This window comes from Vipera ursinii (genome assembly GCF_947247035.1).
Source record: "Vipera ursinii genome assembly, chromosome: 3".
Classification (NCBI taxonomy): domain Eukaryota; kingdom Metazoa; phylum Chordata; class Lepidosauria; order Squamata; family Viperidae; genus Vipera; species Vipera ursinii.
The window spans coordinates 89401816-89420343 of record NC_139516.1 but is presented as its reverse complement, the minus strand read 5'-3'; the positions used below and the strand labels follow the sequence as shown (position 1 = coordinate 89420343).

General features: G+C 38.6%; 1 protein-coding gene across 1 annotated transcript in view; it reads left to right on the top strand.

Moving 5' to 3' along the window:
* COL11A1 (collagen type XI alpha 1 chain) overlaps positions 1–18528 on the top strand; it is a gene marked incomplete at its 5' end in the record, with an annotated part of 287402 nt that overhangs the window by 13467 nt on the left and 255407 nt on the right. The window contains one exon of the mRNA XM_083358489.1: positions 5321–5488. Within this exon, the coding sequence (XP_083214615.1) occupies positions 5321–5488 (168 nt within the window). The remainder of the gene's footprint in view (positions 1–5320; positions 5489–18528) is intronic.

The following is an 18528-nucleotide window of genomic DNA, read 5'->3' as shown; positions in this document are numbered from 1 at the left end:
GACCATATTGCTGTGGCTCTTTGTTCTGTCTCCCAAGGTTATTCTCTCATGCCATTGCAAATCCCAGCTTCTGCTTGTTTTCAAGTATAAGTAGAGATGAATAATGTTGGGATCTGCTGAAGATCTTTCAGTAGTTTTCTGTAGTTCTGACTACCTGTTGTGTTTAGCGTAGCAGTAGGAACCACATCTTTTGCCTTCTAAATTAGGTTTCTGAAAAAGATCGCTTGGAGAAAGTGAAATAAGGAGTGGATCTGCAAACTTAGTACCGGAACTAATGACAAATTTCTAGGCCAAGAATGTCCTCAAGGTAATAATAATAATAATAATAATAATAATAATAATAATAATAATAATAATAATAATAATAATAATAATAATAGTAGTAGTAGTAGTAGTAGTAGTTATTATTATTATTATTAACAACAAAAGCAACAACTATTATTATTATTATTATTATTATTATTATTATTATTATTATTATTATTATTATTATTATTATTATTTGGAAGGGACCTTGGAGGTCATCTAGTGCAACCCCCTGCTCAGGCAGGAAACCCTATACCATTTCAGACAAATGGCTGTCCAGTCTCCTCTTAAAAACTTCCAGTGTTGGAGCATTCACCACTTCTGGAGGCAGGTTGTTCCACTGGTTAATTGTTCTAACTGTCAGGAAGTTTCTCCTTAGTTCTAGGTTGCTTCTCTCCTTGACTAGTTTCCATCCGTTGCTTCTTGTCCTGCTTTCAGGTGCTTTGGAGAATAGCTTGACTCCCTCTTCTTTGTGGCAGATCTTATTTCTTGGCATGTGAATCTCCAGTTCAGCCACTACTTCATGGCTATTTTAGTTGTTAGATTTCAAGGTCTAAAGAAATGTCAGTAGACTGGGTCCTATTTGTGGTCAAGTTGCATTCCACACAGCTCACTTCTGGTTTAAATAGTTTTATCTTGTGTGCTGGCCATGGTCATGTAAAGTTAAGCATTAGTTTAGTTATTACATACTGAGATAATGTTGGATGGATCTCCCTAGATGAACCTAGAGAATATATTGAAAGCCCATGTGAGAAATTGCATGAAAGACTTTCTCTTTGGCTTGACTGCTGTATAAACATAGAAACATGATCTTGCATTAAAGAGTAGCTGTTATTAATAAACCCCATTGGGTGATGCTTTTAGATCATTAATGGAAATGCTGGAGAAGCTTGGTCTTGAGTTACTCCATTAAAATTATTCTTATGTTTTATGTTGTTCCAGTGTTGGCCTTCAGGGTCAGGATCTTATACCAATTAATGTACATTATGCTTGATTTTTTTAAAATGGAAGAAGTAGTCTGGACTAAAGGATAAAAGTCAAAAGTCTGGCTTGTGTCTGTGGAGGTAACATAAAATGGAAATACCGTCTGAAATAAAAGAAATAAGATTTAATCAATTTATTTCCAGAGCCAAGTTCAACATCAACCCCATGTTTCTACAGGAAGGGATAGTGTATTTTGCATTAGTGCATCCATTTTCCTTTTCATTAGGTAGAGCCTTTTCCCCCCACTTCTTGATATTTATTGCCAATTGATCACTATTGTGGTAAATGAACCAATAGGTAGTGTTTCTTAGACCTGAATTGTTGGTTATATAGATGCTCATTATCTTCTCAGCTTCAATGCCACCATACATTGTACAAAGAGTCTATAAATTCATAGAAAGAGCAGAAAGAAACAAGGGGTTTCTACTACTTGAGCTATGAATGTGGCTTACATTCTTATACTGGAACAAGGCAATGAAGTATTTAATCTGGGTTTATTCTTCTTTATAATAAAAAAAATGTTATCTAGCTGAACTGTGTCTGTTAGTCTTGAGTCCTAGTCTATGAAAGAGATTTAATTGTGTTAATGGGAACTACAGTACGTGATTTAACTGCTGAATCCTTTTTTATCTTTTTAAGAGATCTTGTAGATAGCTTGTGCGTGTGCGTGTGTGTGTGTAAGAGAGAGAGAGAGAGAGAGAGAGAGAGAGAGAGAGAGAGAGAGAGAGAGAGAGAGAGAGAGAGAGAGAGAGAGAGATCATGTATCCAGGCCAGCCAGCAGTCAATACAAGGACTAGTAGAACTCTACTTTATTGATATAAGTATGAGAGCAGAATCTTGAAAACCTGTCAGTTTTCCTCTACTCCCTCTTACATCAAACAGAATCAAGGCAGGGTTATCTTGAGATATTTTTTCCTCACCCTGTCTTTTCCAGATCTAAATTAAAGTTTACTTAATAGTTCTTGCATTCTTTGACTGTCTCCATACTACTGTATACTATGTCATAATCTCCTTAATGGTATGTACATTGCATTGTCATTTCTGATGACATCTGAGGTCCGTCCTGCTATGCTATAACTGAGAATAGCCAGATTGATGAATGAACAATCAGTGCTATTTTTTTAATCTCATGATCTATGATATTCATAGCCAGAACAGTAGCAACAAGATATAATACTTTGCATCATGTATCCATGTGTGTGGTAGAAATAATGCAATTAAATATCTCATTTATATGACCGTGCCAATATCCTTGCGGTTCATCCTGTCCATAGAGTCTCACAATTAGGTCCCACTGGTTTCATTGGCCTCTTCTCCCAAGTAAATGTCTGTGGAGATTTTCAGTCATCCAGGTCATAGTTACCCCAAAGGTGGTTTTTCACAAGGCAACTGGACTTTCTTGTTTTGCTTTGAAGACATTTCACTTCTCATCCAAGAAACTTCTTCAGCTCTGACTGGATGGTGGGGAATGGAAGGATTTATACTCCTTGCAGACAGCTGGCCATTTGCATTTGCTTTTGCATGAAGAAGCTTCTTGGATGAGAAGTGATACATCTTCAAAAAAACAAGAAGAATGTCCAGTTGCCTCATGAAAAAACACCTTTTTGGGCTCCCAAGTATATGTTTATAGGACAATATACTTAGGTCATAACGTATCTTGGACCAGCCACAGTGATTGCACTAATTATGTATCACTCATAATGCAAGGCCAACTTTTCCCATGATTTGTCGAATAAACCACAGTCGACTGAATTGAAACACAAGCTAATCCAAAACCAAATTAACAGTATTTTGGCTTAGTTTGCACCCTGTAAGCCCTAATTCCAAGTAAATTGACATGTAGTCATTTTGGTCCTGTAAGAACACTTAATCAAATGATATGGTGGTAGCTTTAATGTGGTTTTGATGGGTTTATGTGGATTCTTAAAGTATTAAGAGAAAAATGCTGGCAACAGTGGAAAGTGTGTGTATTCGTTGCATTTTGACAGATTTAATGTTATCTTAATTCTTGGCAATTATGTACTTTAAGCACTTAGTACTTGTCATTATATGCTCAATATAGCCGAGCTTTCCTGTTGAGGTCTTACCTCTTCTTTTTGCTTATCTGATTTTGGTCTCCTGTCTGCTAGAAATATAACTGATGAATAAAATGTTCTGAAAGTGAGGTTTTAGCATTGCTTATTAGCAAGTAGCTTTTCTAGTAGAAGTTGCTGGTTCTATAGCAGGGAAACCATTATTGTTACAGAGGGTCTGGACTCTGGTAGATGTTGGAAGCTGGATTCTTCTGAAAAGATTGCCCATTTGCCAGCTCAGTTATAGGTGGCAGTGAAACAGTTTGACAACTTTGGCCATCAAATAATCGGAATGCACAGGGAAGGAGTTGCTTAGTCTGGCAGTCACAACTGGCTTTTCACTCTTCAGTCCCTCTGCCCCATTTTTTCCCCCATTTTGAAAATGTTATTTGTGGAGACAGCAATCATGCTTTGGCGTCCAATCCCAACTCCTCCCCTTTCCTGGAAATGATGCTAGCGGTCACTTTGTTCTTGCCTCCCAAAAGAGCAAAGTGTTTTGTTTCCAGTTTTCCTAAAAGTCTCACCTTTTTTCACACAGCTACACTGACAATGCCTCCTGCCTCAGATTTACAGGAAACAATGATTCTGATAGAGTCCAGGTCTTTCCGGTTTTCTTATTGTAGGAAACATTTCCTGAATCAGACATTCCTGTGATGGCTCAGGCCATAACTCCCAATCTTCCCAGTTGAGGGAATGGTAATCCAGTATATCTAGGAAGTGTCAGGTTTTTTTAAAGGCTGTTTCAGAACATTCAAATCTCCCTTCAGCTAACCAAACTATTCTTGATGAACAAGCTGGCAAGAAACTTAGCATCTCATTCCTGATCTTGTTGAAATCTATCAGGTACTAATAAAGGAGAATATGTGTCGCTCAGGGATGAAATGATGGATGCTTGTTGCTCTCTCAACATGGCTGTTTTCTTGCAGACATTTCAAACTAGGTAACATCATCAGTGTTATGATGATGCTCTGATTAAAATCATTTTAATTGGACTTTCACGTGTGGACCTAAACTTTTACACCTTGTAGTTTCATATTTTTAAACCTGTTTTTAATTATTTGAATGGCTCCTGGTTTTTACTGGCATTAATATGTTTTACACATTGTTTAGAGCTGGAGTTGTTATCCAGACTGTTAGCATATCAAGTTTGCACAAATAAAATAAAATAATAAATAATAAAATAAAATAAAATAAAATAAAATAAAATAAAATAAAATAAAATAATAAAATAAAATAAAATAAAATAAAATAAAATAAAATAAAATAAAAAATAATAAAATAAAATAAAATAAAATAATCTCTTAAAATGGACTTATCCATTCAAATCTTCATTCAAATGTGCCATGAAGTGTGTTTTCAGGAAGTGATGTCATGAGCTATTGCTGTAAAGATCTGAATTGGCTAAGAAGCAAGATGGTAACAAAATTCCAGGCGGTCAAGAGTGGGGAAAAAAAGTCTCAGGTTCATTCTCAAAAAAAGCAAGTTGAGCAAATGGAAGGCATTGGTCAAGTTGTACTATATGACTATAACAAGGGAAAGAGGGATATTTGCTTTTGTGGGGAGGGTTGTAGCAATATGTGTGTGATGACTAAAGAACAGTTTTGTACTTCATTTTTCTCTCTAAAGTACACGTGTTGACAAATGCACCATTGAAAAAGATGAGGTACAGGCAACCTGCTCTACAGGTGTTTGTATTTCAGCTGTCATAATTCACAATCCATTTGCTGACTGTGCAGAAAGCAGTTTTTTTAATGTCCAGGCCAATATTTTAATGCATTTCATGAGCTATGATAGAACCTGGTAAATTTAGTGGACCAAGGTTGGCCTTGTGGTTGGATCACTGAGATTGTTAGAGCTTCTTTCTGTAACGTGAGAAATGAGCTTCCCCTTTTAAAAGGATGGGCAATATTTTGGAGGGACTATGCATATTCTAAATTCTTCTTTTTCTCATTTTTTAGCTGAGCCAGTGGATGTCCTCAAAGCATTAGAATTTCATAAATCTCCAGAAGGAATATCAAAAACAGCCGGAATTTGCATAAACAGAAAGAATTCCAAAGGATCAGATGTTGCCTACAGAGTTACAAAAAATGCACAACTCAGTGCCCCAACTAAACAATTGTACCCAGGTGAGCATTATCACTCTTTTAATTTTACTTTTCTGGTAACCAGTTCAAAAGTTCTCATTTTATTTTCAGTTTATATAATCAATACATTTACATCAAATTAGCCTTAAATGGAAATTTGAGAAATAAATCAGGTGGCTAATAATCAAAATTATATTATGGATATCAATTGCTTAGGAACATGAACAAGAGGATGGAAACTAGTTATTAATATAATAGAACTACAATAAAACATCTTGTCAGAAGCCCTGGGAATCTTTGATGTGGTCTCACAAAGTTTTTCTTATGTTCCTTAATTCATTAAAGCCATTAAAAGTACTCCTCAGTTACACTAGTACAGGGGTAGGCAACCTTGGCTCTTTTATGACTTGTGGACTTCAACATGGCTGGCTCAGGAATTCTGGGAGTTGAAGTCCACAAGTCATAAAAGAGCCAAGGTTGCCTACCCCGGCACTAGTCAATCAGTAACTGTTCAAAGTTGCAATGGCACTCAAGGAGTGACACTTATGACTTGTCCTCGAGGTTCTGATGTCCCAGCAAACCCCACCCTCAGTCGCATGATTGCAATCTAAACTCTTGGCACCCAGCTTGCACTTACGATGGCTGCCCATCCTCCAATCCCACAATTGCCATTTGAGACCTTCCCTTCTGGCTCTCTACAAGATAAGTCAATAGGGAAAATGGAAGGGAAAGTCACAAGTCACTCATGTAAGTCATTCTCACTGATTTTTCTCCTGAGGAGTGCACTGTCTAGATTACAAGATTCCAGGAATCTCATAGCCTGTAGTGTATGCCTGCCTGAAGCACCCCCTACCCAGACTCCATAGTGCACACATCCATCTGTCTGCTTTCACACATTTACACAGCTTCCCATCCCATGTCCTCCTGAATTTATACAGCACCACAGCTCCCTTTCCTGCCCTCACCCACCACTCTGCACTGCAGTGCTTCTTCCTACACTTGTCTGCAATTACCCCAGCCTTCCCCACAGCTGCACTTCATAGCACTTGCCCACCAGCCTGCTTGCAAGCCTCCCAGGACCTTTGACTTCTTGTTGATTTCCCCATTGACTGATTTTGTCGTTTGGAAGCCAGCAGGAAGTTACAAGTCACAGTCATGTGAGAACCTTGCTTAACAACACACAATACTTACATAATGACAGCAATGGGGAGTGTTGGGATTGCAGTTGCTAAGGGATACAGCATCACTTAGCGACAAATTCCAGTCCCAATTACTATGAAGCATAGACTATCTATAGTAATATTTGTACTTTATTAAAAGTGGCAGTGACAATGGGTTTTTATGCGCTGGTAAATTTATCCAGAAAACCATGACATAATCTTTTAATCTTCTAATCTTTCCGACAGTTTGGAAACAAACTTTGTAAATTAGAGGCTAGGCTAATTGTAGTTAGAAGGTGCTTCAGATATAACTTTGAACTCAGGAGTCAGCACTGTGGTCTCACCCTTCCCCATCCCTTTTACTGGTTCAATAATTTCATGTTTTTGAAATATGACCCTTCTCTTTTCTTAATGCTAGATTGTCAGTTGAATGATTCTCTGTTGTAATTAAATCAAAGTTTCATATTATATTCCATTGAAAAACAATGCATTCATTTTCAGCAATTGACCTAGTGTCTGATGGTGAAGAGTACTGCTGTAAATTCAGAGAAGTGTGTTAGGAGACTTTCAAAGGGAAGAATATATTGTGACAGGACCATATCCTCTCCCACCGTTTTGTTGGTAGAGTTGCCAAGTATTATATATTACATTGTGTCTTCATGGTCTGTGGTTTAGGGAATCTCATACAAAGCTAGAAGCTCTCCTGTCAAGAAAGTCAGAATGCAAAATTTGGAGTTTGTGTTGAGCACATTCGGTTTGGTAAATTTAACTGAAAACAGAGCAGAATCTCTTTGAAGGCCTCTGCCCTGGAGTCAATGTTGTGTGTGTGTGTGTGTGTGTGTGTGTGTGTGTGTGTACACACACAAATACATACACACATACACATACATAATTTCTATTGAAGAAATCTTTAACAAAATAAAAGCAAGAAAAGAAGAAAAAATTATAAAGGATCAGAATCCAATCTTTTTCACAGCACTTATAGAGGCATTTATACTTTACCCTCTCTCCTTTTCTAAGGTTATATCATAATTTCCTTTTTCTATAAGCCATCCTTTCTAATCATGAAACCTATAAATTCACAGATTCATTTTTTTGGTTCACCAAGGGGAGCTCTTTCTAAGTTCTATTATTTCATTATTTCCTGTAAAAAGAAATGTAGACCACTCAGCATCCCATTTTGAGGAACATGTGAGACTTTGCGGATATAAACTGTTATAACTGTTATATTATATATTGTTGTTAGTTGCGAAGTCGTGTCCGACCCATCACGACCCTATGGACAATGTTCCTCCAGGCCTTCCTGTCCTCTACCATCTTCTGGAGTCCATTTAAGCTCACGCCTACTGCTTCAGTGATTCCATCCAGCCACCCCATTCTCTGTTGTCCCCTTCTTCTATTGCCCTCAATCTTTCCCAGCATTAGGCTCTTCTCCAGTGAGTCCTTCTTTCTTATTAGGTGGCCAAAGTATTTGAGTTTTAGCTTCAGGATCTGGCCTTCTAAAGAGCAGTCAGGGTTGATCTCCTCTAGGACTGACCGGTTTGATCGCCTTGCAGTCCAAGGGACTCGCAGGAGTCTTCTCCAGCACCATAGTTCAAAGGCCTCAATTCTTTGGTGCTCAGCCTTTCTTATGGTCCAACTTTCACTGCCATACATTGCAACTGGGAAGACCATAGCCTTGACTATACACACTTTTGTTGACAGGGTGATGTCTCTGTTTTTAGTGTGCTGTCTAGATTTGCCACAGCTTTCCTCCCCAGGAGCAGGTGTCTTTCAATTTCTTGGCTGCAGTCCACATCTGCAGTGATCTTGGAGCCCAGGAAAATAAAATCTGTCACTACCTCCATTTCTTCCCCATCTATTTGCCAGGAATTGAGAGGGCCGGATGCCATGATCTTGGTTTTCTTAAATGTTAAGTTTCAACCGAAGTTTTGCACTCTCCTTCTTCACCCGCAACAAGAGGCTCTTTAGTTTTTCTTCACCTTCTGCCATTAGAGTGGTATCATCTGCATATTTTAGGTTGTTAATATTTTTTCCAGCAATCTTAATTCCAACTTTTGATTCATCTAGCCCTGCCTTTCTCATGATGTGCTCTGCATATAAGTTAAATAGGCAGGGTGACAGTATACAGCCTTGCCGGACTCCTTTCCCAATTTTAAACCAATCAGTGGTTCTGTGTCCAGTTCTCACTGTTGCTTCTTGGCCCACATATAGGTTTCTCAAAAGACAAATAAGATGGTCTGGTACTCCCATCTCTTTAAGAACTTGCCACAGTTTGTTATGATCCACACAATCAAAGGCTTTAGCATAGTCAATGAAGCAGAAGTAGATGTTTTTCTGGAACTCCCTAGCTTTCTCCATGATCCAGCGTATGTTGGCAATTTGATCTCTAGTTCCTCTGCCTCTTCGAAATCCTGCCTGTACTTCTGGCAGTTTTCGATCCACATACTGCTGAAGTCTAGCTTGTAGGATTTTAAGCATGACTTTACTAGCATGAGAAATGAGTGCAATGGTGCGATAGTTTGAACATTCTTTGGCACTGCCTTTCTTTGGAATTGGAATGTAAACTGATATTTTCCAATCCTGTGGCCATTGTTGAGTTTTCCAAATTTGCTGGCAAATTGAGTGTAGCACTTTTACTGCATATAATATATACTATATTATATAGTATACCTATAATCTGTTTTATTATCTATTCTGATTTACTTGCCATGTTTGATACAGATATAGGATTTATTTCTATTTCCTCAAAATAATACACACACAAACACAAGTCCTGGCCAAGCACAGCTCTGTTTAGGCTTTTTATAATTTTTCCTCAAGTACCTAAGATTTTCTTCTGATTGTCTCTAACAACTTCAGGAAGCAAAAAGAATATAGAAGAGATCTCTTTCACCTTGAGGCAAGGCTCCAAAACTGTTATTGCAGGCTTAAACATGTAATTTTAATATGTAGTCTGCAAGTTACAATGAGTAATTTTATACTTCTGTGGAAAATACGTGACTTTAAGAAATAAACTCACATCTGATGCCTCTTTTTCTTTCCTGGACTGAAACAAATATATGTTTCCTGCCTTCCTACTAAGTGGTCTTTAATGTTGTAAGGGGGTAAACACTCAACACAAGTAACATAAACTCCCATTAATGGCATTCACATAACTTTTCATCTGTCAGTAACAGACAAGGTGTAGAGAACAAAGGACTAAGTAATGTACTTCCTATGTAAGTATCTGTATTTCAGGAGGAACAAAGCTGCTGTTTGCCAGAAGGACCTGGTTTAAATCAAGCATTTGCCAAATAGAAAAATGAGCAATAGCAGAACAGCAATGAATGCAAAAGTAGCTGTACCAACTACTTATTGGGACCCCTGTATTGAATAAACCAGGCTGACATCTTTAGCCTATTTTCCTTTCCTTTTCTATTGATGATGTGACCAAGTCCCCAATGGATTTTCTCAAAATACCTACTTTTAATGAAAAGTGTAGTGGGAAGAAAGATAACTCAGGGTGGAAGACCTGAGGAATGCATATTCATTTCTTCATTGAAATCATTTATTCTGATTAGAACATTTCCAAATGGTTTATAATGAATATGTATATATAGAGTGGTTGGTGGAGAAAATCTGTGTGGTCGCTAGAAGTCAAAATCTATTTTATGGCACATAATCAGTCAATAGGCAATATGCTGTGCTGAAGCTGGTTTCTACTGGCTTGCAAGAGCCAATTTTTAAATTTTCTGGAATTGTTCATGCTGGTTGGGAGCAGAACTGAGACCTGACATCTAGTGCACTGATTAGTTTTTTTTGGCAGAATATATGATGTATACACACACACACACACACACACACACACAGAGAGAGAGAGAGAGAGAGAGAGAGAATCTACAAGAATTTTGGAAAACAAGTTTAATTATAAAGCTTTTAAGGGCAGAGCACAAAACCTGCCTAAGGAATTTCTGGGAATATTATTAGGAAGATTTCCTTTCAGGGAAATTCTTTAAAGAATGGAAACTGATGCATTCCTTATCCTAACCCAGATGATTTTTATTTCTGTAATACAAATGAGTGGTCAGCCTTTTCTGAAAGAGGGCTGGACTAGCACACACGTGAGCCAGGCTTATCCAAAGGCAAACAGAGCCATGGGAAAAGTATCAGCAGCAAACAAATACCCACATATTCCCCCCCCAAAAAAAAAACTTTCCAAAATTCCAATTATAGAATAACAGAATAACAGAGTTGGAAGGGACCTTGGAGATCTTCTAGTCCAATCAGGCAGGAAACTCTACACCACTTCAGACAAATGGTTGTCCAATCTCTTCTTAAAAACTTCCAGTGTTGGAGGATTTGCTATTTCTGGGGGCAAGTTGTTCCACTGATTAATCGTTCTAACTGTCAGGGAATTTTTCCTTAGTACTAGGTTGCTTCTCTCCTTGATTAGTTTACATCCATTGCTTCTTGTCCTACCCTCAGGTGCTTTGGAGAATAGGTTGATCCGCTCTTCTTTCTGGCAACACCTGAGATATTGGGACACTGCTATCATGTCACCTCTCGTCCTTCTCTTCATTAAACTAGACATACCTAATTCCAACAAACATTCTTTACATGTTTAGCTTCTAGTCCCCTAATCATCTTTGTTGTTCTTACATCTTTCCAAATATTACACATTACAATACAAAAAATTGGTGGCAAGTCACAGTTATAACAGGAATTGGGGTGGAGTTGGATGGGGAGGGGACAGAATGGGACAGAATCACAGAAAAATTGGTTAAACCCACCTACGTGCTACTTATTTCTGTTTAGCACATTGGAAAAGTAGCCTGTCCTTTAAATGCTCATAGTGGGATTTAGGTTCCTTTTTCCCTGACACCTTGTGATGTTTGATGAAAGAATGCCTTACACATTTGCCATTCCTCTGTGCTTTAACATCATCCATCACTTCATTCTGACATTCTTGTGAAAGTAGGTGTCATTTATGCAATTCCGAACAAGTCAAAATCTGGTAGCTGAGTTCCAAATTAAATGTTTCCAGTTTATCTTTATTTGCTACTCCACATATCCATGCTGATCTTTTTTTTTTCATATGTGCAGTGCAAAAGGTGGGTCCTACTTTGAGAAGCAGCTCAGATTTGGGGTCTTTTTTTTTAGGTAAAGTTAAGAAGAAAAATGAGGTGCAAATCTTCGTCTTCTCAGATGGAGTTGCCCAGGGCCATCTTTCAAATGCATCCTATAGGATGCATCCTATTGCAGCTCATGGTCCGTTAAAGCAATAGCTGCTGTTCAATGAAAATGAGCTTTCATTTAACCAACTTGGTTACTCCTCAGGGCCATCCCTTGAGCCCTTGTGCTTTAGCAATGTTTTTCTGCCTCCTAATACTTTGTCCTGAGGTTTCACTTTCACCAGTAAGACTGGATACTTGAATGTAACTGCCGCTCAGTCTTAAATGGCTGTGACTTAGTCATTGAAAGCCCTTGTGGTGTTGCCTTTTAGAAGCTGTGAGCAAAGAATAAAGGCTTGTGGCTAAAGCCAATGTAGAGAAGAGCAGGACAGATGTCCCCTTCATGTGGTACTCAGGGAGAACGGAATGTTTTCAGAACTGAGAGTTAACACACATTCTCCCTCTGCACCAGAGTGTTTTCTTTTGAAGACTGTAATGGAGTTAGTAATTTCAGCAGTGATGGTTGTAGGTCATCTTTGTTTTGAGTGCTGAGTAAATTCACCCTTTAGGTAGTTTGTGGACAATCTCATTAAATAAAATGGCCTTTGGCACTAGCTTCCTTGGTCCCTCACCTCTTTCTTTTGTGGCAGCCGTAGGATTTTTTTTTAACTTCAGACTTAAGGCAAGGAATTTGTATTTATAACCCAGCTGGCCTCATTTGGGGAGGTGCAGGTATGTTTTTAAAAAGTCTTTTGGAGAGGTAAGGGGAGAAGGTAAATTACTATTCTCCACCTGAATGAAAGAATGGGTGGGGGGGAGCAATAGCCATTGGTGGAGTAGAACAGAAACACATACAAAGTTGTTTGCTTACTTCCCATGATCAGAAGTAGTTCTTTGAGCTTGAATAAGAATTATGTGATTTAAGATGATCAAAACTGAGTACAGAATGGTTTTATAGCCTCTAGGATAATAGGTCCCAGGAAATGAAAGATTCACACATCATGCTAAGCCAGGATGACTGAGAATCTCCAGAGAGAATTAGAGCTAAGGATTCTTGAGGAAGTCATTCAGTGTCAGTCTCTTGAGGTAGTCCAGACAAGAAGCACAAACCATGAGTACTAACACTACCTTTGTTGCTAAAACCTTGCAAGTCTGAAAGTACCCTTCCCCTTCCCTACGTTTACTCTCCAAACCCCCCCCCCCAGGGATGTCCCTTCTTAGATATTTTCTCCACCTACCCACTCCCTGGAACTCGTATGGGGCTGCCCTTGAAGAGCACCCAGAGGCTTCAACTGGTGCAAAATGCGACCATGCGGGTGCTTATGGGAGTATCTCGGTACTCCCATGTTAAAAAACTCCTGTGCGAGCTGCATTGGCTTCCGGTTACCCTCCAAGTGCGATTCAAGGTGCGGGTAATAACCTTTAAAGCCCTGAATGGTTTAGGCCCAGGGTACTTGCAAGACCACCTGCTGCCATTGTCAACCTCCCATCGCCCAGTTCGCTCCCACAGAGTCGGCCTCCTCAGGGTTCCATCGGCCAGGCAATGCCGGCCGGCGACACCCAGGGGAGAGCCTTCTCTGTGGGCACACCGACCCTCTGGAATGAGTTGCCTCTGGAGCTGCAGATGGTCCCTGACCTTCATTCCTTCCGCCCTGACCTGAAGACGTGGTTGTTCCAACAAACGGGCCTGGACTGACTACGATTTTTAATTAGGCTTTTACTGGGTTATATTGTTTTGTAAATTTTGTATTTATTGTTTAATTCTCTTTTAATTTTTTTACTCTATGTTTTTTAATTTTTATTGTTGTGAGCCGCCCTGAGGCATATAAATTTAATAAAATGAAATGAAAATGAAATATGATTTATCAGACCATTGCCAAGACTGTAGCTCATTTTTCTGTCTCCCAAAGTCATTCTCACATGCTGTTACATTCAGCCTGCATCCTGAGCTTGCTTGACCTGGAATGCCTGCACATATGCAAGTCTGTGCTTATGCACGTGTGTGTGTGTGTGTGTGTGTGTGTGTGTGTGTGTGTGAATATTAAAGGGATTAAATAGGTCTAAAAAAGCACAGTTCATGAAAAAATGCATATAAAAATGTTAGACTTGGACATTCTGTACAGCATTTGTAAAATATTGGTAGATTAATGTCAGAATGGTATGCAGTAGACTGATGAATTAAATGCAAACTGAAGGAGGCTGAAATAGAACTAACCCATGCATCTTTAAGTGAAGGAGATAATTAAAATATGGGCCCTTATGACCATATTAGCCAAATTGTTAGAATGACGTTATGCTATTGACTTCTGGCTCTTACTGGTCTAAGAGCTACAAAAACAGGAGGAGTTTGCCTAAATTGCAAGAAATGGCTTCCCTATTTCAAACCAAAATTTCTGCAGTGTCAGAATGGGCTCAAGGTGAATTTGTCATGGCCCAAATTTGCACTGAAGCTAGACAATCATAGCCATAGAGCTACCAGATCAGTGGTGGTGTATCTATCTATGAGCAGGTTGAGAAATGGGCCTAATAAAGAGCTGTGTCTTGTATATAATCTCTTTAACAAAAGCCTCTTAAGCATATTAGGCACTTATAAGAAGCTTTTGTTAAAGAGATTTTGTTAAAGAGATTAAAATGAATGAGCATTGTGGTTTGTCCTCTTTGTTACTGAAGCAATGCTGCTCTTCTATTGCAGCTATTAATACCTAAGCCTTATCTCCAGGAGAAGGAGCTTGTGCTTGCACAATGCATAATGGGACACAAGAGGATAATATATGTAACCCTGATGGGATCCACCATTAGTGGAAATTGGACCTGAAGACTGAATATACTTAGTGCTGACTGAACTTTGATCATTCTGATGGGACCTGCTGGGTTTTGTAGTTCAGCCCACTCATTTAGGGAATTTTATTTACAGGTGGTCTTTTACTTCCTTTACAACCATAAATGGGATTGGAATTTTCATTGCTAGGCAAGACAGTTGTTAAATGAGTTGCATTGTATTTTATGACTTTTCTCGCCAGGGTTTAGTGAATCACTGCAGTTGTTAAATGAATCAAGCAGTCGTTAAGGAAATCTGGTTACCCCCATTGACTTTGCTTATCAGAAGCCAGCTGGGAAGGTTGCAGATAGTGATCACATGACCTGGGATCCAGCAGCCATGGTAAATATAAGCTGTTTGCCAGGCCCCTGAATTTTGATCACATGATTGCAGGGAAGCTGGGATGGCTGTAAGTGTGAGGACCGCTTGTAAGCCACTTTTTTCAATGCTATGGTAACTTTGAACAGTTGCTAAATGAATGGTTATAAGCTGAGAACTATCTATAGACATCAATGCTCTTGCAGTATATGCATGCATTTATATGCATTTATAATTACCAGACCCACCTATATGAGAAGTGATAAATCATTTCCTGAATTTATCAATCATTTTAGACATGAATGAAGCAGGAACAGTGAGCGCTTACTGTGCTCATGTAACAAATGTCTGGGCCTCACAAAAAGTCAGAAGGGTAGCATCCTTCTGTTTGGGGCTATTCATCCTGTTTGCCTCAAGAGAAAAGGAAAGCTGCTCTGCATACAAAACCTAGAAAGGTGACAGCCATTTTGTTTTATATATTACAGCCAGAGTCTGCTCAGGTGTTCAATTAGAGATTGCTTCCTATAGCACTTTTAGTGGCAAACTATTTTCTTACTGGTCTTCAGCTCTTTATAAATTATCACCAAAAGGCTGGGCTCTTGTAGAAATAATGGAAGAACCAAACACAGGCCAAAACCAACTTTTTGTTTTAATGAATCAGCTGAAAAAAGAGTGCTGCCAAAACTCCGCCCAGTGACGCAGCATTTGTCAAAATTGTAACACCTACAGTGGGCCAAAAATGATATTAATAACACAGAGAAATCCAGCTGACCTAGGGGGCTTTGTATTCATAATCTGCATTCAGATTTGGATTTTATTTGATTTTATTAAATGGCTTTACACAGCTATCCATTGCTGGAGGAACTCTGGGTGGCAAACAGAAATAAAATGATCACCAAATGTACATATTGATTTAAGAAAGAACTAAAGCTCATTCATTGCTCTATATATTGGTCATGACATGCTCCACTAACATCCTAGCCCCAGTGCTTGGGAATTAAAGCCAGGTCTTAGTTGCCCTTCTGAAGGCCAACAAGTTCTTGGCTATTCATGACTCTTGGCAGCCTTCCTAGGGCCACCAAGTGACACAGCTTTACCAAGAGGATCTGGTTCATGCCATACTCTGCCTGATCTTCCCTAGTTAACACAAAATTTTGTTTGGATGGCAAAAGAAATGCAATATTTGAAACAATAATTCCAGCTCATGGTAGCATATGAATTGTTCCAGCTTCCATGTACAAGTAGTCCTCGACTTACAACAGGTCATTTAGTGATTGTTCAAAGTAACAACGGCATTGAAAAATGTGGCTTATGACCGTTTTTCACGGTTATTTTTCCAGCATCCCCATGATCATGTGATCAAAATTCAGATGCTTGGCAACTGGTTCATATTTATGACTGTTGCTGTGTCCCAAGGTCATACGAACCCCTTTTGTGACCTTCAGTCAAGCTCAGTCAATAGGGAAGACAGTCTCACTTAACAACCAGGTTACTAACATACCAACTGCAACAATTCACTTAACAGTGGCAGCAACAAAGTTTGTAAAATGGGGCAAAACTCACTTAAATGTCTCACTTAACAATGTAAATTTTGGACTCAAATGTGGTTGTATGTCGAGGACTATTGTACTTATTGTTTGTTGGCAGTAACCATGGGAAAGGGTCTTTTTTTTTTACAGTAAAAAAATTTGACTTCCTGCAGGGTTTGTACCATTTGTTTGTATACGACTGAAAGGACATGCCTAGACTGGATGAATCAGTGCTCCCCTGCCTTAAGCATTCTCAGCATAACTTTTGGATGAGGTTAGCAATTCAGACAAGGCAGGTAATGAGCTGTATTCAATTCTTGAAACTTCCCTCAGCCCCCTCCTCCCATTTGTAGGCCTGCTCCTTCTCTTCCTTATGGAGGTTACCTGTGCAACTTAGATCTTATAATACAGAATCATTTTTTAAAAGTGGAATGGTTGGTAAAATGAGCTGTAAATAAAATGTAAGTTCCTTTACTTCAGCCATATCTCAACTTGGTCTTCTGGGCTACAATTCCCATTGCAGCTGGTGGTGTGTGGTATCTATCACCTGGACTTTTGCCATCCTTATCAAAAAAGATTATAAATCAAACACCCATAAACCTATCCAGAGACACAGGAAAGCTCAAATGATTTGTAATATTATTTCGAAGGCTTCCATAAGTATAATCTGTTTAATCCCCTGCTCATTTACAAAGGTTTTAAGGAGCTTAAATAATTGGAAATTTACAGAGCATGGAATGCTTAAGTGCTGCAAAGCCACTTTAATGAATGGACCCAGGCAAATACAAATTGTTTTGTGGCCCAACCCCCTAAAATCCTAAACTGTTATAGCTGAGATAATTTAAAAGTTTAAAAGGAAATTAAAAGGTTGCTTAACTCTTTTTCTCCTCCTTTTGATGTATTTTATAAATATTTTAAAAAGGAATGATTCTCAAGTGTGCTAACAAATCCTCTCATCACTCTAAGCAATACCACTGCATATAATCTAGTATAATCCACCATAATCCATAATCCAGATTACGACTGGATTAAAAGCAAAATGAAGTGTGGACAACCTACATGGCTGCTTTCGGATATGTAATAAACTATGGTTACCATCTCTCACTTGGTGTTCCAGTTCTCCATTCTCTCCTAGTAGAAATAAGTAAATAGAATCAGCCAATCAGTTAACCAATTTCAATTAAATAGATGTTATAATTACAATTCTGTTTTTCGGGGCAACTGTGCTACAGGAATCAAAACTTTACAAGTCAGAAGTGATGTGTTAAGATACTGTATTTGTTCAGGTTAGCAGAGAACCTAACAGAAAGAAGGGTTGTTTGAGTAATGATGAAACTCTAGGCCAGGGGTCTGCAACCTTGACAACTTTAAGACTTGTGGACTTCAGCTCCCAGAATTCCTCAGCCAGCTGGCTGAGGAATTCTGGGAGCTGAAGTCCACAAGCCTTAAAGTTATCAAGGTTGCAGACCCCTGCTCTAGGCAATCAGATTTTTTAGACATGGTTAGTGCCTTACCCCTTTTTGCTTGTCACTTATGACGTTAATGATCTCATTTCATTGGATTACTGTAAATGCAGTTATATTTCTTGGCATTTGGGATTTTTTCTGATAGGACTAATCAATGGATTTTAGTCCTTCCAATATTAGTCAATTCCTGGCTTTCCCTCCAGTATTAAAAATAGAGACAACTGTTATCATCATTTGTTCCACCTTGACCTCCCCATATTCATTGGGAGAAAATGATACATTTTTTTCTGGTCATTTGAGATTTTCACCCGTTCTGGGATGGTTATGCTATAAAAATAGAAGACAACTGTAACATATAGCTTATTTTAAGAATAACCAATTTTATACAGGCTACTAACTTAGTCTTAGGAAAGAAAAAACAGCTTTTGGCTTTGGCTCACATAGTCTCATTCTTTTCATGATAAATCAAAATGAAATCACCAGCATAACAGAAAAAAGCTATGTATAAACTATGCTGACATATGAAAAAAGGAGGCCCATAATAGTAAATGTCCCTCACCCTAACATTACTAAAAATCTGAAACTCCAGCAATAAGCTTTAATAAGCTTGCTCATTTTAAAAAAAATAGTTTGGCAGA